At 44.2% G+C, this 23,851-nt stretch overlaps 1 protein-coding gene across 4 annotated transcripts in view; it reads left to right on the top strand.

Annotated features, from left to right (window-relative positions):
• Nucleotides 1-23,851, top strand: part of lyst (lysosomal trafficking regulator) — a 364,467-nt gene that overhangs the window by 130,592 nt on the left and 210,024 nt on the right. For all 4 annotated transcript variants that reach the window (XM_041187582.1, XM_041187584.1, XM_041187583.1 and 1 more), the window contains exon 8: nt 15,484-15,640. In XM_041187582.1, coding sequence (XP_041043516.1) covers nt 15,484-15,640 — 157 coding nt within the window. The remainder of the gene's footprint in view (nt 1-15,483; nt 15,641-23,851) is intronic.

Genomic DNA, 23,851 nt, shown 5'->3' on the forward strand with positions numbered 1-23,851 from the left:
AGATGACATATCAGAAGCACTATTGTGGAATGTTGCATGATCAGAACAGATGCAGTGGAGAAACTGTGAGAATGGAATGGAGTCCTCACAGGAAGTAGGATGTGAGGAAGTGTAGTTGAAGCAACTATGGGAGTCAGTGGGCTTATGGTGACTATTAGTTGACAGCCTATCCCTAAAAACGGCGCCAGAGAAGTCGGTGAAGGGAAGTGAAGAGTCAGAGATGGACCGTGTAAAGGTGAGAGAAGGGAGGAAATTGGAAGCAAAGCTGATGAAGTTTTCCAGTTCTGGGTGAGAGCAGGAAATGGCAGCAATATAATCAGTGTACTGGAAAAAGAGTTGAGGAAGAGGCCTGAGTAGGACCGGAACGTGAAATTTTCCACGTATCCTACAAAAAGACATGCATAGCTAGGACCTATGCGTGTACCCATAGCAACACCTTTTATTTGGAGGAAGTGAGATAAGCTAAAGGAGAAGTTGCTCAAAGAGAGAACAAGGTCAGCCAGGCAGAGGAAGATGGTGGTAGATGGGACTGTTGGACCTTTGATCAAGGAAGAAGTGGAAGGTCCTCAGACCTTTGATGGGGGATGGAGATGTAGAGAGATTGGATGTCCATAAGGAAGAGGATGTGATTAGGGCCACGAAACTGGAAAGTGTTGAAATGTAGGGCATCAGAAGAGTCACAGATGCAGGTGTGGGGAGACTGGACAAGGGGAGAAAAAGTCGAGATAGGAAGAAATAAGTTCAGTGGGCAGGGACAGGCTAAAACAATGCATCTACCAGGAATTTCCTGTTTGTGAATTTTGGTTTTATTGCACTTCTGTAGAGTTTCATAGAGTGTAACTAGAATCCCAACCAATGAAGATATTAGGAAGGGTGATGAAAATTTATGTCAAGAGAGGGATTTTAAGGAGATTCTTAAAGATGCACAGGGAGATGGAGAGGTCTAGGGAGGGAATTCTAAAGAATGAAACCTAGACTGCTAAATGCATGGCTGCCAGTGGTGGTGCAGAATGTGGGGGATGCACAAGTCCAAGGGTAACAAAATCAAGGGCAAGATTTTCCGCTCGGCGTGCGAGCATGCGCCTGACACACCGGAGTGTGAAATAGCATGCAATGACATCAGGCAAGCATCCTGACATCGTTGCGCACTTGCGCAACTTTTCAGTCAGCAGGCACGCGTGAGAGTCAGCAGCATGCCTGCCAACAATTAAGAGGCTTATTAAGGCCATTAATTGTTTAATTAAAATGTATTTTTCGCTGCCTGTCCAACATTGTAGTTAGCGGGCAGGTGAATTGGCCAGGCAGCCTTTAGACTTTTCAGGAAACCTCATCCATGCGCGGGTTAATTTTAAAAAATAAAAATGTTTTGACACAATTTTTATTACGTTCCTGTTCATCTGAATGAGTCGTATGTGGGGACATTTTTTTCCGATTTTCAAAATCTTTAATTTTGATTTTAAAATTCTTCAGCTCCCTGAGGCTGGTCCCTTCGGGGAGCTTTCAGTGCGTGCTCCCCTGCGCATGTGCAGAATTTTGCGCTTGCCCTCCTCCTGCCCACACCTGAGCTTTTCAGTGTACCTTTCACACTGGCTGGCCGTTAATTAGCCAGCCAGCGTGAAATTGCAGTCGGGCCAATTGCACAAGGTGGGCTGTTTTCCCGGGCACTCCCAGCCATCTGATCGCGCCTGCCCGCGACCCAAAAATCCTGCCCCAAGATTTCAGAGTGGATAGATTGTAGAGCTGGAGGTTACAGTGTTGTGAAGTAGCAAGCTCATGAAGGGATTTAAAAATAAGGATAATGATTTTAAATTTGAGGTATTTGGGAAACCATGGTTCAGTGAAGGTCATCAAATATATGGATGGTAAGTGAGTAGGACTTAGGGCAGGAATATAAGCAGCAGAGTTTTGGATGGATTGAAATTTACAGAGGGTAGAAGAGAGGAATAGTCAAGTTTGGGGGTGACAAAGACATGGATGAATGTTCCTGCAGCTGATGGACTGGTGCCGTTATGGAGATGGAAATAGATGGACTTTGTTTTGGAGAGGAAATCTGGTTTGTAGCTCAGCTTGGAGTTGAATAGGATGATGAGGTTGCAAACAGTCTCTTTCATGCTGAGACACTACTCAGGGAAGATTCATGGAACCAGTGTCAAGGGTACAGAGTTTGTGGTGGTGACAAAGATGTTGGGTTCAGTGTTCCCATTGTTTAGCTGGAGGAAGGGAGATGGTTATCCTATAATGAGAGACTGAGTAAACTGAGCCTATATTCCTTGGAGATTAGAAAAATGAGAGGCGATTTCATTGAAACATACAAGATTCTAGGCCAGCGATAGGTGGAGGCAAAGGAGAGATTGCAAAAGATGTCATAAACAAAAGGTCAAAGGGGTGTTAATGGTGGTGGTATTGGCAAAAGGAGGTGCTAAAGGTGACATTAAGAGTAGAAAGCAGGATGAGCAAGTGACACATGGCCCCGATGGGGTGGGGGGGGTGGAGAGGACAGTGGTGGGGAAAAAAGATCGAAAATAGGCTAAAAGGTGGGGATAAAACAATGAATAAAAATGGAAATAAATAACAATTTAATTTTAAAAGAATAAAAATGAATATTGAAAAAGGGGATCAAAAAGAGGTGAGGATGGAGGGGAGAGTCCATGGCCTGAAGTTGTTGAACTCAGTGTTAAGTCTGGAAGGCTGTAAAGTGCCTAATTGGAAGATGAGGTGCTGTTCCTCCAGTTTGCATTGAGCTTCGCTGGAACATTACAGCAGGCCAAGGATAGACATGTGGGCATGAGAGCAGGATGGGGTGTTGAAATGGCAAGCGCCATGAAGGTCTGGGTCATGCTTGCAGACAGACCAAAGGTGTTTGCAAAGCAGTCACCCAGTCTGCGTTTGGTCTCTCCAATGTAGAGGAGACTGCATGGGGAGCAGCAAATGCAGTAGACCAAATTAAGGGAAATGGAAGTGAAGTGTTGCTTCACTTGAAAGGAGTGTTTGGGCCCTTGGTCAGTGAGGAAGAGGGAAGTAAAGGGGCAGGTATTGCACCTCCTGCGATTGCATGCGAAGGCGCCATGGGATGGGGTTGAGGTATTGGGGGTGATAGAGGAGTGAACCAGGGTGTTCCAGAGGGAACGGTCCCTATGGGATGCCGAATGGGGGGGGTGAAGGGAAGATGTGTTTGGTGGTGGCATCATCCCGGAGTTGGCAGAAATAGCGGAGGATGATCCTTTGAATGTGGAGGCTGGTGGGGTGAGCAGTGAGGACTGTCTTGATTCTGGGACGGAGAGGAAGGTGTGAGGGCAAAGGTGTGGGAGATGGGTCGGACACAGTTGAGCGCCCTGTCAACGACAGTGGGTGGGAAATCTCAGTTAAGGAAGGAGGAAGACATGTCAGAAGCGCCATTTTAGAAAGTGGCATCATCGGAACAGATGAGACGGAGGCAAAGGAACTGAGAGAATGGGATGGAATCCTTACAGGAAGCAGGGTGTGAGGAGCTGTAGTTGAGGTAGCTGTGGGAGTCGGTGGGCTTATAATGAATATTGGTGGACTGTCTATCACCAGAAATTGAGACAGAGAGGTCAAGGAAGGGAAGGGAAGTGTCAGAGATGGACCATGTGAAAGTGATGGAGGGGTGGAAATTGGAAGCAAAATTGATAAATTTTTCCAGGTCCAGATAAGCGCATGAAGTGGCACGGAAATAGTCATTGATGTACTGAATAAAGAGTTGTAGGAGGGGCCCGCAGTAGGACTGGAGCAAGGAATGTTCTGCATACCCCATAAAGAGACAGGCGTAACTGGGGCCTATGTGGGTACCTATAGTCACATGTTTTATTTGGAGAAATTATTCAGTGAGAGAACAAGTTCAGTCAGATGGAAGAAAGTGGTGGTGGATGAGGATTGTTTGGGCCTCTGTTCGAGGAAGAAGCTAAGGGCCCTCAGACCTTCCTGGTGGGGGATGGAGTTGTAGAGGGATTGGACGTCTGTGGTGAAGAGGAGGTGGTTAGGGCCAGGGAACTGGAAATTGTTGATATGGTGTAGGGCATCAGAGGATTCGTGGATGTAGGTGGGAAGAGACTGGACAAGGAGAGAGAGAACGGAGTCAAGATAGAAAGAAATGAGTTCTGTGGGGCAGGAACAGGCTAACATGACCAGTCTACCGGGACAGCCCTGTTTGTGGATTTTGGGGAGGTAGAAGCGGGCTGTCCGAGGTTGGGAGACTGAGGTTGGAAGCTATGGAGGGAAGATCTCCAGAGGAGATGAGGTCTGTGACAGTCCTGGAAACAATGGCTTGATGTGCAGTAGTGGGGTCGTGGTCCAGTTAGAGGTAGGGGGAAGTGTCTGAGAGTTGCTGCTCAGCCTCTGTGAGATACAGACCAGTATGCCAGATGACAACAGCACCACCATTGTTGGCAGATTTGATAACAAAGTCAGGGTTGGACCTGAGAGAACGGTGTGCGGCAAGTTCAGAAGGAGACAGGTTAGAGTGGGTGAGAGGAGCAGAGAAATTGAGACGGCTGATGTCACACCGACAGTCCTCAGTGGAAAGATCAAGGGCAGGTAAAAGGCCAGAGGGAGGGGTCCAGGTGGAGGTAGAGTACTGGAGGTGGGTGAAAGGATTCTTTGAAAGGGGGGAGGACTCCTGCTCAAAGTAGTGAGCACAGAGACAAAGGAGGCGGAAGAAGAGTTCAGCATCGTGCCGAGCCTGGAATTCATTAAGGTGAGTGTGTAAGGGTATGAAACTGAGCATCAGAGAGGGGAAGGTCAGGGGGTATGGCGAGCACATGGTAAGGGCTGGGATTCGAAGACAGGAAGGGGTCAGAGGGATGGGAAGGGAAGGGGCGGAAGGTCCTGGATGGGCGTTGGTATCAGTGAATTGTTGGAGCTTGCGTTCTTTAGCACCTGAAAGCAGGAGACAAAGCTTCTTGTTAAGGCGTTGGATGAGAAGAAGAATAAAAGGAAACTGGGGGCAAGGACAGCTTTGAGATAGGGTGAGTCGGTGCTGTTGGAGGCAGAACGTATTCATATGGTGGTGCATGGCACTGAGTGTCAATCTCAGAATGCAGCAAGAACAGCAGTCCGGGGAGTGTTGTATGACCCGGAGATACCTGTAATCCTGGCTGGATTCGAAACATGAGGGGTGGAACTTTAGTTGGAAGCCACGTGGAGTAAGTCGGAGACAGAGGCAGTCACTGAGGAAGGGAATATGGCTGTGAAAGTGAGTTTTAGTAAACACCTTGTCAAACACCAGGAGAGAAATGGAAATCAATGAAGGTGAACAGGGCAAAAGAGAAAAGCGGAAATCCTGTCGGAGAGAAGAGCAGTACTTCTTCAAGGTAGGCACTCCTGGAGGAGAAATGGCAGTGAATTAAACACTTAGCAAAATACTGTGGATGCCGGAAATCTGAAACAAAAACAAAAAATGCTGGAAAAACTCAGCAGGCCTGACAGCATCTGTGGAGAGAAAGACAGAGTTAACTTTTCGAGTCCGTATGACTTCTTCAGAGCTAAAGAGAAGTACGAATGTGGTGAAATATGTACTGATTAAGAGGCGGTGGGACAGATAAAGCTGGATAGAAGGCCAGTGATAGGTGGAGGCAAAGGAGAGATTGCAAAAGATGTCATAAACAAAAGGTCAAAGGGGTGTTAATGGTGGCACTGGCTAAAGGAGGTGCTAATGGCGACATTAAGAGTAGAAAGCAGAATGAGCAAGTGCCGGATGGCCCTAGTGGAGGTGGGGTCGGGGGAGGGGACAATGGTGAGAAAACGAAAAGGTCTAGTGGAAGCATTTCAGCAACAACTTCAAAGTTAACCTGTTACTGATGTGGGGGTAACCATGTACCGGACACCTGCAGATTCAAGGAGGCAGAATACCATTACTGCCATAAGAAAGAAAGCAATGCAAGGCGAAATCAAGACACCCCATAAGACAGCAGATCAAAACGATTGAAGTGAATAATATAACAGAACCTGAAGCTGCCGATACCGGTATCTATTCCCTGTACAATGCCAAAGCAGTAAAAATAGAACCAATAACCATCACCATTCAAGTGAATGGGAAGCCACTAGTAATGGATTTGGACAAGAGAGCATCAATCATAGTGGTGGGAGAGCACATATTTTAATACCTAAATGAAGGTACCCAGCTACTGAATCTGGAGCAAACCACAGCTTAATTGAAGACACACATTGGAGAGTCCATACAGCCAAAGGGCATTGCCATAGTACCTGTGTCCTATAGGCAACAGACAGCCCAGCTTCCAGTAACCATAGTGACAGGTGAAGGAAAGACCTAGTCTTCTGGGCTGAGACTGGTTACGATAAATGAAATTCAACTGGTCTGAAATATTTCAAGTGAGAACAGGAGGAGTTCTTGAGTTTCTAAGGGAATATGACAAGTGTATTTTGGAATGAGTTAGGAGAATTGAAGGACATTCACAGGACGCAAGGACTCCTCAGGTCAGAATTGATTCCACTGGAAAATCATGAAGAGAAACAAAATGAATTAGTGCCACTCTAAACAAACTGAAGAAACTGTTGGCAGAGAAGACTCAACAATGTTCAATGTTCCAGGAGGAAGCAAAGGATATAAGTAGGAGACTGAAGACCTGAAGAATCAGCTGAATGAAACAAAAGAGGCATTAGAAGGAAAAGACATGGAACTTTCCAAAATATGAGTGGATAATGAGGCCATGGGTAGCTCAACTGCCGAACTGAACTAAATTAAGATTTCATCAGAGAGAAATTTGGCCAACTGTGAAATCAAAATGAAAGACGAGACAAAACTCTGGAACAAACAGAAGAAGAGAGAAAAAAACAAAAAAAAACAAAAAAACTGCGGATGCTGGAAATCCAAAACAAAAACAGAATTACCTGGAAAAACTCAGCAGGTCTGGCAGCATCGGCGGAGAAGAAAAGAGTTGACGTTTCGAGTCCTCATGACCCTTCGACAGAACTTGAGTTCGAGTCCAGGAAAGAGCTGAAATATAAGCTGGTTTAAGGTGTGTGTGTGGGGGGCGGAGAGATAGAGAGACAGAGAGGTGGAGGGGGTTGGTGTGGTTGTAGCGACAAACAAGCGACTTGTTTGTCGCTACAACCACACCAACCCCCTCCACCTCTCTGTCTCTCTATCTCTCCGCCCCCCACACACACACCTTAAACCAGCTTATATTTCAGCTCTTTCCTGGACTCGAACTCAAGTTCTGTCGAAGGGTCATGAGGACTCGAAACGTCAACTCTTTTCTTCTCCGCCGATGCTGCCAGACCTGCTGAGTTTTTCCAGGTAATTCTGAAGAAGAGAGAAATTTGTTCCAAAAGGCCATTCGGGTATGTGTCCAGAACCCCCTCTGCAGTTGAGAAGGGTTTTCACCATTTGAAAAGGAAGGTTTATCAGCAATGTTTGGAGTAAAGAAATTCCACCAGTATCTGATTGGACGACATTTCACCATTGTGCCAGGTCATAAACCATTAATGGGCTTATTCAGTGAGGATAAAGCCATTCCGCCAATAGCCTCCGCAAGAATCCAATGTTAAGCTTTGATATTATCTGCATATGAGTATACGTTTATGCAGGGTCCTGGCTTGCATATTGCAAATGCGGACACATTCAGTCGTCTCCCATTACCAGATAGCATTGTACATGCTCCATTGCCACAAGAAGTTGTGCTTGTGTTGAATTTCTTGGACTCTTCGCTTGTGTGTGCAAAGCAAATGAGGAATTGGACAAACAGGATCCAATTTTGTCAAAAGTCTGAGATCTTGTATTGCAAGGGTGGTCGAATTCACCAGTGTCTGAAGAGATGAGATCATTCTATGCCTGTAAAACAGTTAAGTTGTCAAGATAGAATCTTGTGGTGATCAAGAGTTGTCGTTCCTTCGCAAGGAAGAGAACCTTCATAGAGCTTCACAGTGCACATCCAGGCATATCAAAGATGAAAATGCTTGTGCGAAGCTATGTCCGGTGGTCAGGCATAGACAGTGACATTGAAAGCGTGATCATGCACTGTCTCCAGTGTCAGCAACAACAGAAGCTGCCTGTTTCAGCTCCACTGCATCCGTGGGAGTGGCCAGGTCGACTCTGGGTTGGACTACATATTGATTATGTAGGTCCATTCTTAGGTACCCTTTTTTTAAATTGATTGTAGATTCACATTTTAAGTGGATGGATGTGTATGAAGCTAGATCACTGATATCGAGTGCAGTTATTGAAAAGCTGCGCCAATGTTTTAGCATACATGGCCTACCAGAAGTCATTGTTTCAGATAACAGTAAAAACTTTACTAGTACAGAATTTCAGAGATTCATGAGTTTAAATGGAATCAAACATTTTAAAACGCACCATATCATCCTTCATCAGACGGGTTAGCTAAAAGAGCTGTGCAAACTTTCAAATCAGAAACGAAGGGATTATTTGAAGGTACTCTAGAAACTCTCGTTTTCTTCTCAATTACTTTATGATACCTCATTCAACTACGGGTTCAACACCGTCTGAATTATTGATGAAACGTACGTACAAGGTTAAGTCTGGTAGAGAAAAATCAGAGTAATCAAAAATTGAATCACTATGTTCATAGCAAAGCTTGAAGATTTACCAAAGGAGATACAGTTTTCATGCACAATTTTGGAAGTGGACCTTGTTGGTTTCCTGGTGTAATTGCCTTAGAAAATGTCCTAACAAATGGAAGTGGAAGACCAAATTATTTTAAAACATTTGGACCATCTTAGGTCTAGAGAGACATTCCGACAGCCAGCTATTCTGCCTGTGATTGTCAAATCATTAATCCCTGAGGTGACCAATCGACCTAGAATAGATATACCTGATGTCTCTGAAGAATTGCCTAACCCTTAACGGCCACTTTCTAATGATGTATCTAATGCTGCAGTTTCTGATCATGTCGATCCAGTAGAAGAACCTCAAGTGGTAGAGCTATGCCGCTCAAACAGAACTAGAAAACCACATTAGGCGTCACATTATTGTTCTTGACAAATGAGCCCTAAGTGCGGGTAATCCGGGGCGGGGGTTGGGGAGCTCTCTAGTCATGGACCTGGTTCAAGCATAAAGCTTCTGAAAGAATTCCTGGTAACAAAGTTATCTGTTTCAAGTAGAAACCCATCCAGTACGTCAAGTTATTACAACCCCTTATCATGAATCTATATACCCCTGCTTTAAAAGTATTCAAAGACTCTGCTTCCACCACCTTTTGAGGAAGAGAGTTCCAAAAATCCTCAACCCTCTGAGAGAAAAGAATTCTCCTCATCTCTGTCCTAAATGGGCAGCCCCTTATTTTTAAACAGTGACCTCTAGTACTAGATGCTCCCACAAGAGGAAACATCTTCTCCACATCGATCCTGTCAAGACCCCTCAGGATCTTATATGTTTCAATCAATTGCTTCTTACTTTTCTAAAAAAGGGGTTGGTGATGGGGCAGTAGTTTGTTTGCAAATGGCCTCCTTCTGCACTATAACAATTCTGAGATTCTGTTGATGATGCTGGCAGTGATAGAACATGAGGCAAAGGAAGCATTTACAGCGTTAGCTAATATGGAAATTAGCAGAGGACCTTGGGGGTTAGTATTTTATGGGAATGCAGTTGAAGAACAAGGGTGGATCACGTAGACGAGCTGAGCCTGGAGAGAGCTGAGGAAGGATAGAGAAATTAAAGGGAGATGTGGGTTCAGAGCTACTGTAGGAAAACCGACATGAATTTGTTACAAGCCTGAGAATAGATTATTTACCTGTCCACTTCTTTGCAGTGTTGTGCAGGCTGGGAAATTATAAAAAGGTGGAAAGAAAATTAAGAAAAAACTGAGGGGTGGGAGAAGGGGTTAAAGCTAGAAACACACACATGAATCACAAAAAAAATCTTAATTATGTTTGAGCCCTCCCAGCTATTTCTTGAGTAACAAATTGTGCATTTGTTGAGCCTTCAACTTTTATATCCCTGTTTCAGATTGTGTCTGTCAGATTGTCCTTCAAAAATGTTAATAGAGTCACAAAGTCATTACGCCACAGAAGGACACCACTGAGCCCATTAAGTCCTTACCGGCTGTTGGTAGAGCAATCTAGTCAGTCCCATTCGCCTGCTTTATTCCCGTAGCCCTGCAAGTATATTTCCCTCAAATCTCCATCCAATTTCCTTTGAAATCATTCACCATTTCCATTTTGAGCATCTGCATAAGCAGCGAGTCCCAGGTCATTATTGTTTGCTATGGAAAAAATGTTTTTCCTCACATCACCTTTGCATCTCTTGCCCAAAACCTTAAATTTGTGTCTCTCAGCCTTTGTTCCCTCAGAACAGATTTTCTTTGTCTACCTTATTTAAACCTGTCATAATCTTGTGCACCTCAATCAAATCTCTCTTCAATCTCTTTTGCTCCAAGGGGAACAACCCTAGGTTCTCCAGCCTAACCTTGTAACCAAAATACCTAATTCCTGGGACCGTTGTTCTAAATCCCCCTCCATCAAGGACCCTCACATCCGTCCACAAGTGTGGTGACCACAGCTGGATGTAATTTTGTGACCTAACTAGAGGTTTGTAAAGGCTCACAATAACTTTCCTGCTCTGGTATTCAGTAGCTCTATTTATAAAGCCTAAGATCCCATATGCTTTGTTAACAGCCCTTTAACCCTGCCACCTTCATAGATCTATGCACATGAACCCCTTTGTCCCTCTCTCTCTCTGCACCCTCCTTATAAATGTACCATCAAATCTATATTGCCTCTCCATATCTCTTCTGCCAAATATATCACCTTGTACTTCGCTGTATTAATTTCCATTCACCTAACCTATTTATGCCCTGTTGCAATTGATTGGTATCATCCTCATTATTTGTCATTGCCTTCAAGTTTGGTATCATTGACAAATTTTGAAATTTTGCTCTGTATTTCAATATCCAAGTAATTTATATATATATCAAAAAACGGAGCGCTTGGGGAACAACACTATCTACCATCCTCCAGTCTGAAAAAATAACCATTTACCATGACTCAATTTTTTTCTGTTCTTAGCCAATTTTTGCTTCCATGAGGTTTTTTTTGGGCCTTGCTGGCTAGGCCAGCATTTGTTGCCCATCCCTAATTGCCTTTGAGAAGGTGGTGCTGAGCTGCTGCCTTAACTGCTGCATTCCATGTGGGATAGGTACACCCAACAGTGCTGTTAGGGAGGGATTTCAAGAATTTTGACCCAGTGACAATGAAGGAACAGTGATGTATTTCTAAGGCAGGCTATTGTGTGGCTTGGAGGGGAGCTTGCAGGTGTGGTGTTCCAATGCATCTGCTGCCTTTGTCCTTCTAGGTGGTAGAGGTGACAGGTTTGGAAGGTGCTGTCGAAGGAACCTTGGCATATTGCTGCAGTGCATCTTGTAGATGGTACACATTGTTGCTACTGTGTGACAATGGTGAAGGGAGTGAATGTTGAAGGTGGTGGATGGGCTGGCAGTCAAGCAGGCTGCTTTGTCCTGCATGGTCTTAAGCTTCTTGAATGTTGTTGTAGCTTAAGTATTGCACCACACTCCTGACTTGTGCCTTGCAGATGGTGGGCAGGCTTTGGGAGTCAGGAGGTGAGTTACTCGCCACAGAATTCCCAGCCTCTGACTTATTTTTGTACCCACAGTATTTATATGGCTGGTCCGCTTCAGTTTCTGGTCATTGGTAACCCCCAAGATGTGATAGTGGGGGATTCAACGATGATAATGCTATTGAATATCAAGGTGGGGGGTGGTTAGATTCTTTCTTGTTGGAGATGGTCGTTGCCTGGCATTTGTGTGTAGGCACAAATGTTACTTAGCAGTTATCAGCCCAAGCCTGAACATTGTCCAGGTTCTGCTGCATTTGGACATGGACTACTTTACTATCTGAAGAGTCGGGAATGGTACTGAACATTGTGTAATCATCGGTGAACATCCTGAATTCTGACCTTATGATGGAGGGAAGGACACTGCTCTGTGGAACTCCTGGAGCAATACCCTGGGACAGAGATGGTTGACCTCCTACAACCACAATCATCTTCTTTTGTGCTGGGTATGTCTCCAATCAGTGGAGAGTTTTCTCCTGATTTCCATTGGCTTCAGTTTTGCTAGGGCTCCTTGATGCCTGTCTCGATGTCAAGGGCCGTCACTTTCATTTCACCTCTCATGTTCAGCCCTTTTGTCCATGCCTGGACCAAGGGTGTAATGAGGTCAGGAGCTGAGTAGCCCTTGAGAACCAAACTGAGCATCCGTGAGCAGGTTATTGCTGTTTTAATGCTGCTTGATAGCACTGTTGATGACACCTTTTGTCTCTTTGCTGATGACCGTGAGTAGACTGATAGGGCATTAATTAGCCGGCTTGGATTTGTCCTGCTTTTTGTGGATAGGACATAACTAGGAAATTTTCTGCATTGCTGGATAGATGCCAGCGTTGTAACTTAACTGGAACAACTTGGCTAGGGGCGCGACAAGCTCTGGAGCACAAGTCTTCAGTGCTACTGCTGGAATATTGTTAGGGCCCAGAGGCTTTGCAGTATCCGCTGCCTTCAGCCATTTCTTGTTATCATGTGGCTTGAATCAAATTGACTGAGGACTGGCATCTGTCATGCTAGAGACCTCCGGAGGAGGCAGAGATGGATCATACACTCAGTACTTCTGGCTAAAGATAGTTGCAAATGCTTCAGCCTTATCTTTTGCACTGATATGCTGGGCTCCCCCATCATTAAAGATGGGGACATTTGTTGAACCACCTGTTCCTGTTAGTTGTTTAATTGTCCATCACCATTCACGATTGGATGTGGCAGGACTGCAGACCTTAGATCTGATACATTGGTTCTGCTGTTTGACATGCAAGTTTTCCTGTGTTGTAGCTTCGCCAGGTTAAGAGCTCATTTTTAGTGTGCCTGGTGCTCCTGGCTTGTCCTCCTATACCATTCATTGACCGAGGGTTGCTGTTACACATTACTAGACATGCTGTCCTATGTTGTGTAAGGGCCCAGGTATTGCGCTGTTGTGCCGGTTAAATTTTTTTCCATTAACCGCTTGTCATCAATGCCAACAACGACAAGTGATATTTCTATAGCTCTTTTAAAGTAGAAAAATGTCCCAGGGCACTTCACAAGAATTTTTTCAAAGATTGATAAAGTCTAGGACAAAGTCTCCAATCCTTAACAGGAGAAAATACATTTTATGGCGGGTATTCCAATGCACAATCCTAACAGCCTAGATTTTGTTTCTTATTTTCCTTTCTCCCAGGAGTACCATATGTTAAACTTGAAAGTGTCTCATTAGGCAGGGAACAAATTAAGTAGGGGACAAACAAACCATACCACTAGTATATAAGGAAAAGATTGAGATTTTGTATTTTCAGTGTGTTTTTCCAGATTGGGTGTGGCCATCCTGTATACTCTTTAGGACTGACCCATGAAATTTATGGCTTGAACCAAAAATAAACCAAATGTCTCCACAGTTGAGTCAGAATGTTTGCACCAAGGTCTGCTATGGAACATTGATGCACATAATTGGATAAAATGCCTAACAACCAGACCTAATACCCTGACAATTCAGATTTGCCTTGGACTTGTATTAAAAAAAACACACCTGGAAGGAACAGCTGCTCTGTTATTTTCTGAGTTTCATTAGGGTATTTGAAATCCCCCGTTATCACATCTGTATCTCTTTTCCAGACTGTAGGATATATGCAGGAGTGTAACAGCTCCTCTCTTATTTCTCAATTCTAACAAAATCAATTCTGTTTTTGGACCATCAAGTTCATCACCCCTTTCCAGTCCTGTAACAGTATTTTTCATCAATGCTGCCAGACCCCTCTTTCCTCTTCTTTCCTAACTCCCCCGAATACCTTGTAGCCAGGAATATTAAGATCTCAACACTCCCCTCCTTGGAGCCTGGACTCTCTTATTGCCACTGTATCATAATTCCAGATGGTTACTTGTGCCTGAAGCTCACAAATCTTATTTACCAGTACACAACAGGCAACTGTGCACAAAGGCATTTCTCCAAACAGTTCCAATTGCGTAGAAGTAGGTCATGTGTGGAATTCTCAATACAGAATGTTGTGATGTATTTTGTGTACTCCCTCAGCATAGTTTCCCAAGGGTCAGCTATATTTCTGTAATGTGTTGGCGATTCATATCATTTTGAAAATAGGGGCAATACTGCTGGAATATAATTTGCTTTTCCAGTGCAATCTTCCAATTATCCCTCTTTGTAAGGAAAGTAAACAATTAAATCAGTTTACATTAAGGCCACTAATTCAGATTTATATTGAATTTGCTGTAAATTGAACTATCTTATAAACATTGCCTAGTAATGCTGCACACCTCATTCAAAATGATAAGGTCCTGATTCATCAACTACCCACTTTGATTTTTATATACATCACCAATCTCATATTGTGCAGTTTGTTGCTTTGCAAGCCTCGTATTACTTGGGTACAAGAAACTGCAGATGCTCAGCAAGATCAACTACAGCTTGGATCAGTAGACGTAAATTGAGTTTTGTCAGCTTTTTGAACTGCTCTTTGTGTTCTTTATCAATTAAATACAGTCTGTGCATTGTTTAGCCTGTAAATAAATTTTCAGTGTCACATGCCTGCTGAGTTGTATCGTCTGTGGTTGTATTTCAGATTTGCTTTTCCGAGTCTGTTTTTGGCAACTTAGGTTGTCAACTTTTACTCAGTTGTCGCACTTGTGCCTCTGAATCAGAAGATCATGGCTTCAAGCCCTCCTCCAGAGAGACTTAAGTACATGACCTAAGCTGACACTTCAGTGCATTACAGAGGGAGTGCTACACTACTGGAGGGTGCTGCCTTTCGGGTCAGACATTTAACCAAAGCCACATCAGCCACCCCCTCAGATGGATGTAAAAGATCCTATGGCACTTTTTGACAAAGAATGGGAAGTTCTGGTGGTGTTCTGGCCAATATTTCCCCCTCAACCAACATCACAAAAAGACAGATTATCTGGTCATTCATTGCATTTCTGTTTGTGGGACCCTGCTGTATGCAAATTGGCTGTAGTGTTGCCTGAAATTACAACAGTGAGGTCCATATTCCTCTGAAACCTTGTTTTTGAGCCCTCTATTTCTGCCTTGGCCTCAGAGTACATTTCTAGGGATTCTCTGGCTTCCTGGTTCCTTATTCTTTATAGTGCACCCAATCTTCCAGTGCACATTTGTCTGCTAATTCTGCTAATGTAGTGAGATTTGTGAATACTGTTTGGAAGTGGGGATATCATAGTTTATCCAAGTTCCAAATGCCTTCAAACTCTGAAGAAAAGTCATAGACTTGAAACATTAACTCTGTTTCTCTCTCCACAGATGCTGCCAGACCTGCTGAGTTTTGCTCATTTTTTGTTTTTATTTTAAGCTCTTTTATTCTCACCATAGGTAATTAGTAAAAAGCTGATTTGATTTGCTAATTGAAATGCCATACTTTGATTTTAAAACGGGGTGATTATCTAAAGGTTATCAGTATATAAGGACTTTCTAGCTTTCTTTTATTCTACAGCAACACAAAATAAGTCGAGATTCAGCCCTACAGATGGGTGATCTTTCAGAGGAGACAGAAGAACCACAGTATTGTAATATGAGGCTTTTTGCAGAAGAGGAAGGATATGAGGCTGATAGCGAAAGTAACCCAGAAGAGATTGCAGCCAAGGAGGAAGGTAAATTTGTTTTCGTGCATTTCATTTTCCACCCTTCCAATCTTGGTCAGCTCTACTCAAATATAGAGTCACAATGTAAATGAGTGCAGCAAGCTCTTGCTTAATGTTGCAGTTATTTTCCTGAAAAGTGCAACTTTAAATGAAACAACATTAACTGAATCAGATTTTCCCAAATATAACCAATGAAAAAGGGGTAGTTAGGAGCTGTAGGACCTTTCTCATCTGAAAAAAACATTATAACATTGTACCCTGTAAGCTGAAATACTTTACATTGCTAAATTCCAATATTCATAAATGAATTAACCTTTTAAAAGAAAGATTAAAACTACAATAGAAATATGTTTCCTCTTTCTACTTACTTCCGGCTTGCCGCCTCTCCCCCTCCCCGATCGTCGGGCTTGCCTCCTCTCCCCGCTGCCCGACCATCGGGCTTGCCTCCTCTCCCCCCTCCCCGACCGTCGGGCTTGCCTCCTCTCCCCCCTCCCCGACTGTCCGAGTTGCTGTCGATTGTGCTTGCCGATCCCTCCCTCTCGCTATCCCTCCCACTCTCTGCTTCCCTCTCCTGAACCCTCACTATGAGCGAGGTCTTGCGAGATGAACAGCAAGAGGCAGGAAGAGCGGCTTTGAGTTCCAGGGTTGCAGTCTGATGGGTTGGCAACGACTGTGAGGGTGACAAGGGTCAGGGATCGGGAGGGGCAACTGTAAAATGGTGCCAATCAGGTTACACGACCCCATGTTAGACCCGGTGTGAAACAAAGTTAAATGAAACTCTCGATGCTTAACACGAATACGGACCCTATTAACTGACTGACATTAAAGCGGAAGTACTTAAAATGGGGCAACTTAAAATGGGAGCTTACTGTTATTGTATTGTATAACGGCATGTGTTGAAGTACTTCGGATCCTGTGATGAACCGCAATTGGGTTGTTAAATCATGCAAGCTGAAACACAAGTTGCTTGAATGGACAATTATTTAAGAAGCTGCAAAGCATTAGTGAGTAGGTTAAGTCTGTAATTTTGTCATTGTTACCATGGAAATTCTCTGTGTGATTAAATTTGATAAATCATGGTAAGATTTTAATGTGTATTTTTCATGGCATTGTTGAATTTTGGAGAATTATATGGGCTAATTTGCTTATAATTTTGTTTGTAAATGTGATGATGGGTACTTGGGAGTGGTTATGAAAATTATGGAAGGATCAGATTACATAAATCAGGAAAGATTGCAATAAAAATCTTAAGCTGCCTTGTACATGATGCATGTTGCTTCTTATTTTATAATATATATTTTTCAAAGCAAACTTGATGACTGCCTGTTTCAGCCTATGTTACTGATGGGACCAGCTATTAAGTACATGCTATTGCTGTGCTCCATGACATTGATGCACAGTGGGCTTCCTCCATGCCGTTACAGCATGTTAATTTCTTCACAAGCATTTTCCACAAGCTATGGTATATATTTCAGGTTCTTATTTGGCTGAAATATTAACTACTTTTCCTAGAAGCCAATTTATATCATGGTTCTAGACAATGTCTTAATGTTGGTCTAGAATATCACCAATGAATTCAACCTTGACTGATAACATGAATGTTATTTATATTTTGAGATAATTGCTTTGATTTTTCTTATGTTTGTCTTCTGCATTTTTATTAAACCATGTCACTGATTCCTGTTCTTTGTTTTATGTTTATTTTTATGTGTTATTCTCATTGTATTTCTTTTTGTTGTTGAGTAGGCGGTGTTTGGTGTTCTTTTTTAATCATTTATGGGATGTGGGTTGTCACTGGGTAGGCCAGCATTTATTGCCCATCCCTAATTGCCCTTCAGAAGGTGGTAGTGAGCTGCCTTCTTTAACTGCTGCAGACCCTGCGGCTCAGGTACACCACAATACTGTTAGGAAGAGACTTCCAGGATTTTGTCCTAGTGACAGTGAAGGAACGGCAATATAGTTAGAAGTCAGGATGGCGAGTGGCTTGGAGGGGAACTTCCAGGTGGTGGTGTTCCCATGTGTCTGCTGTCCTTTTCCTTCTAGATGGTAGTAGTTGTGTGTTTGGAAGGTGCTGCCTAAGGAGACTCTTTGTAAGTTTCTGCAGTGCATCTTGTAGATGGTGCACACTGCTGCCACTGTGCATTGGCAGTGGAGGGAGCGACTGTTTGTGGAATGGGTGTCAGACAAGCGGCTGCCCTGGATGATGTCAAGCTTCTTGAGTGCTGTTGGAGCTGCACTGATTCAGACAAGGAGAAGGTATTCCATCACACTCCTGACTTGTGCATTGTAGAGGGTGGACAGGCTTTGGGGAGTCAGGAGGTGAGTTACTCACCACAGGATTCTTAGCCTCTGACCTGCTCTTGTAGCCACGGTATTTATATGGCTTGTCCAGTTCAGTTTCTATTGATTGGTGACCCCCAGGATATTGATAGTGGAAGTTTCAGTGATGGTAATGCTATTGAATATCAAGGGGTGATAGTTAGATTTTCTCTTGTTTGAGATGGCCATTACCTGGCAATTGCGTGGTGTGAATGTTACTTGCCACTTATCAACCCAAGCCTGGATATTGCCAGCCCAAGCCTGGATATGCTGCATCTGGGCATGGACTGTTTCAGTATCTGAGGAGTCACAAATGGTGCTGAATATTGTGCATCATCAGGGAATACCCCCACTTCTGATGGAAGGAAAGTCATTGATGAAGCAGCTGAAGATGGTTGGGCCTAGGACACTACCCTGAGAAACTCCTGCCTGAACACCTGCAGTCCTGGAACTGAGATGATTGAACTCCTACAACCACAACCTTTGTGCCAAGTATGACTGCAATCAGTGGAGAGTTTTCCCCCGATTCCTGTTGACTCCAGTTTTGCTAGGGCTCCTTGATTCCACACTCAGTCAGATGTTGCCTTGATGTCAAGGGCAGTCACTCTCACCTCACCTCTGGAGTTCAGCTCTTTTGTCCATGTTTGAACCAAGGCTGTAATGATGTCAGGAGCTGAGTGGCCCTGGTGGAACCCAAACTGAGCATCAGCGAGCAGGTTAATGCTAAGCAAGTCCCGCTTGATAGCACTGTTGATGACTCCTTACATCATTTTACTGATAATGGAGGGTAGACTGATGGGTGGTAATTGGCCGGGATGGATTTGTCCTTTTTTTGTATACAGGACACACCTGGGCAATTTTCCACAATGTCAGGTAAATGCCAGTGTTGTACTGAAACGGCTTGGCTAGGGGCGTGGCAAGTTCTGGAGCACAAGTCTCCAGTACTACTGCTGGAGTATTGTCAGGGTACATAGCCTTTGCAGTATCCAATGCCTTCAGCCATTTCTTGATATCACGTGGAGTGAATAAAATTGGCTAAAGACTGACATCTATGATGCTGGGGACCTCAGGAGGAGGCTGAGATAGTCATCCACTCAATACTTCTGGCTGAAGATTGTTGCGAATGTTTTAGCCTTATCTTTTGCACTGATGTGCTGGGTTCCCCCGTCATTGAGGATGGGGATATTTGTGGAGCCACCTTCTCCAGTGAATTGTTTAATTGTTCACTACCATTCATGACTGGATGTGGCAGGACTGCAAAGCTTAGATCTGATCCATTGGTTGTGGAATCACTTAGCTCCGTCAGTCACTTGCTGCTTAAACTGTTTGGCACGCAAGTAGTCCTGTGTTGTAGCTTCACCAGGTTGACACCTCATTTTTAGGTATGCCTGGTACTGTTGCTGGCATGCCCTCCATTCTTCATTGAACCAGGGTTGGTCCCTGGCTTGTGGTAATGGTAGAGTGGAGGATATGCCAGACCATGACCACAATCTGTAACAGCCCCTTGTTGCAGATTGTGGTCGTGTACAATTCTGCTGCTGCTGATGGCCCACAGCGCCTAATGGATGCCCAGTCTTGAGTTGCTAGATCTGTTCGAAATCTATCCCATTTAGCACAATGGTAGTGCCACACAACACAATGGAGGATATCCTCAATGTGGAGGACAGATTTCTTCTCCACGATTGTGCGGTGGTCACTCCTGCCGACACTGTCATGGACAGATGCAGGATGAGGTCAAATTTTTCCTCCTTGTTGGTTCCCTCTCCACCTGCTGCAGACCCAGTCTAGCAGCTATGTTGTTTAGGACTCCGCCAGCTCGGTCTGTTGTGGTGCTACCACTCTTGGTGATGGACATTGAGGCCCCCACCCAGAGTACCTTCTGTGCCTTTGCTACCCTCAGTGCTTCCTCCAAGTGCTGTTCGACATGGAAGAGTACTGATTCATCAGCTGAGAGGGGGTTGGAATGTGGTAATCAGTAGGAAGTTTCCTTGCTGATGTTTGACTTGATGTCATGAGACTTCATGGGGAGGGGCCGAGTTGATGTTGAGGACTCCCAGGTTAATCTCCCGACTGTATACCACTGTGCTGCCACCTCTGCCAGGGATGGTGATGGTGGTGTCTGGGACATGATCTGTAAAGTATGATTCCGTGAGGATGACTATGACACCAAAGAAAGACTGCCTATCATGCTGTTGTTTGACTAGTTTGTGAGACAGCCCTCCCAATTTTGGTACAAGCCCCCAGATGTTAGTAAGGAGGACCTTGCAGGGTCGACACGGCTGGGTTTGCTGTTGTCCCTTCCGGTGTCTAAGTTGATGCTAGGTGGTCTGTCCAGTTTCATTCCTTTTTATTGACATTGTAATAGTTTGATACGACCGAGTGGCTTGCTAGGCCATTTCAGAGGGCAACCACATTACTGCGGATCTGGAGTCACATGTAGGCCAGGCCAGGTGAGGACAGCAAATTCCCCTCCCTAAAGGACATTATTGAACTAGATGGGTCATCATTTGAGTGTTAATTCCAGATTTTTATTGAATTCAGATTCCACCATCTGGATTAGAACCTGGGCCCCAGAGTATTACCTGGTTCACTGGTTTCCCAGTTTGATGACAATACCACTACGCCACCGAAACCACTGCTTAGGACTGCAGGAGAAATATTCCGTGGTTTGTGCAGTGGAAACGTGGATTGCAGAAGTTGTGGGTTGTGTGAATGTCTTGTGCTGTGTACCATGTTCTGTTAAATATCACAGCCCCTTGCTATTGCCTTGATTGATGCATGCATTTTGAACTGTGCTGACGATTTCTAGTGTGTGGAAGGAAAGAACCAAGGGATGGGAGCACGGAATTCCCAGCATTTTTGCAGTGTCCTACTGGTCCATGCCTGAGCTTAGCCACAACCTGTTGATAGGCAGGCCCACAGTGACCACCTCTAAAGACAGGGGAGATCATCACCGACTGCAATAAACAGTTGGAGAAATGGGTGGGTCACTATCTTGAGTTGTGCTCTTAAGAAGAACAGTGTCACCTGAGGAAGTTTGAGACACCAAAGAAATACTGCCTATCATCGAGGAACACTTGTCCGTGTGCCCCTTGTCAGACTGCAGATCATAGTTGAGCACATCCACCCTGAATCTCAGTGTGCTTTCAGAACTGGAAGTTCTATGATTAACATGATCTTCTGAGAGTGGTAGCTGCAAGAGAAATGCCATGAACAGTGGAGACTACTATATATTTCCTTCAGCTATCTCAACAGGGTGTTCAAGCATATGAGCAGAGGCAGTTTATCAGCTGCTGGAGAAAGCTGGCTGCCCACCTAATCTGCTCAATGTGATCTCCTTGTTCCATGACAACATGATGAATAAGGTCAGCTATGATGGGACAACATCAGAACAGTATGAGATCCACAGTGGAGCCAAATAGGGTTATGGTGCACTGACACTCTTTGGCATATCCTTCTCTTTGTTGCTGTCACATTACTTACATACCAGAACTGACAGGAAGCTGTTCAGCCTTCCTCGCCTAGGATTCAAGGCAAAGGTGTGCCAAGTCCTCATCAGAGAGTTGCTCTAAGCTGATAATGCTGCACTAGCTTTCCATACCGAGGAATACCTTCAGAAAATGGGCAGACTTTCTCACGCCTGTAAAGAGTTTGATTTGACCATCAACATCAGGAAGACAAATACCATGGTCCTAAAAATAAAAACAAAAAACTGCAGATGCTGGAAATCCAAAACAAAAACAGAATTACCTGGAAAAACTCAGCAGGTCTGGCAGCATCGGTGGAGAAGAAAAGAGTTGACGTTTCGAGTCCTCATGACCCTTCAACAGAACTGTTGAAGGGTCATGAGGAATCGAAATGTTAACTTTTCTTCTCCGCCGATGCTGCCAGACCTGCTGAGTTTTTCCAAATACCATGGTCCAGTATGTTACCATACTACCACTTATCAGCATTGACAGTATGACCCAGGAGGTTGTTGTTAGCTTCAAATATTTAGACTCAACAATCACCAGTAATCTGTCACTTGATGGAATCAACACATGCATCACAAAAGATGCAGCTGTTATGTCCAAGCTGAGTAAGAGGTGTGGAATAATAGCAATCTGACTGAGGACACCAAACTGTGAGTCTACCAAGCCTGTGTCTTCACTGCACTCCTGTACAGTGGTGAGCCCTGGACAACATATGCTAGGCAGGAGAAAAGGTTGAACAGTTTCAACCTTTGCTGTCTCAGATGTATTTTTGGCATCTCTTGGCAGGACAAAGTCACCAACTCGGCATGCTACTTCCATCAGCATACACTCATTACAGAGCCAACGATGTCCTTGTTGGCTTAGCCATGTTCATTGGCTGGATGCTGGCTGTTTCCCCAAAGGCCTTCTGCATGGTGAACTGACCACTGAGTCAAGACCTCCTGGGCATCCATACCTCCGCAACAGGGGCATCTGTAAGCAGGATATAAAGATGGCAGGCATTGACACTGACAACTAGGAGACGGTCACTGACAGCTGTTACCTCTGGAGGCTAATTGTTTAGAAGGGCTTTGGAAGAGGGGAGCAGAAATGAAAAGCCAAGTTAGTGGAGAAGAGGGCCCACAGAAAACAGAGGCCAGTGAATCACGCACCTTCTCAATCCACCGTCCTCCTTTGCAGCAAACGCAGCAGAGACTGCCATGTCACAGTGGGACTCCCGAGTCGCACTAGGCGATGCCTAACAGGTGGCCACCACAGTGCAAACCATTGTCTTACGAGACCGAGGCTGCACTGGTGATGCCTTATAGTTTATTCAGTCATACCATGAGAGTGAGTAAGACTTAAGTGACTGTTACCTCTATTATATGTACCCATGGGTTATGGTAGCTGTCATATGACTTGTGGCATGGTTCTCCTATGATCTTGATGCGATCCTTACTGTCTGTTTGCTCATTACTTGTTGATTATATTATCATTGCTGATCAGCTAAATCCTGAGGCACATTTACTTGCGTGTTTTGGATTTATGCCATGTGCGATGACCTTGAGGCCTTGTTTACTTCCTGTAACTCTCTTTCTCATCGACTCAGTGGGAAATCCATAGTTATCTATCCCTGTTAGCCTCCAGAAACCTGCTGAAAAATTATTGGGCTAAGAAAATATTTGAAAGCTGGGGCTGGGAATGGGTGCAAGTGAAATTTTGAAGTATTGTAGCCTAAAGTTCAAGAAAATTGTGAACACTTGGACTTGAAGTCTTGGTTAGGAAACAGCAGAGTGGACGAAGTTTTCAAGAATTAGAACAAAAACTTGTAATCGGAAGTGAGGGGAACGATTTGCAAGTGGACAGCAGTTTTCAAGATGGGGTTTGAGGAGGAGGAAGAAGCACGGAGAATTAGAATTAAAATTTTCAACAGCCAAAAACACAGGATGAGGAAGGAAAAATATTTGGAGAGGAGGGGCTAGGAATTAGAAGAAGAGAATATTTTATCAGCAATTTTTAAGAAAGATGAGTTTTGAAGAAGGTGGAGGTGCCTGTAGTTTTGGTGTGAGTGAGAACCAGGACCAGGCTGTACCAGGGTTATAGACTGACGGAAAGGAAAATTTTGTTCGGTTTTAAAGAGAGTAAGAAGCTGCATCGTAGGTGCAAACATATGTTTACGCTGAAGATTTAAGTCAGAATATACCTCAACTTTGAAACGTATTTAGGCTACATTCTAATATATAGGAGTTAAATGCCATCATCTTTTTCCACACATCAGAGGAACCTGTGCAAGACATAAGAACATGAGAAACAGGAGCAGAAGTAGGCCATTTGGCCCATTGAGCCTATTCTACCATTCCACAAGATCATGTCTTATCTGATTGTGACCTTAACTCCACTTTCCTGCCTGCTCCCATATCCTTTGACTTCTTGGTAGATTAAAAAAACT

The sequence above is a fragment of the Carcharodon carcharias genome, chromosome 5 (genome assembly GCF_017639515.1).
Source record: "Carcharodon carcharias isolate sCarCar2 chromosome 5, sCarCar2.pri, whole genome shotgun sequence".
Classification (NCBI taxonomy): Eukaryota; Metazoa; Chordata; class Chondrichthyes; order Lamniformes; family Lamnidae; genus Carcharodon; species Carcharodon carcharias.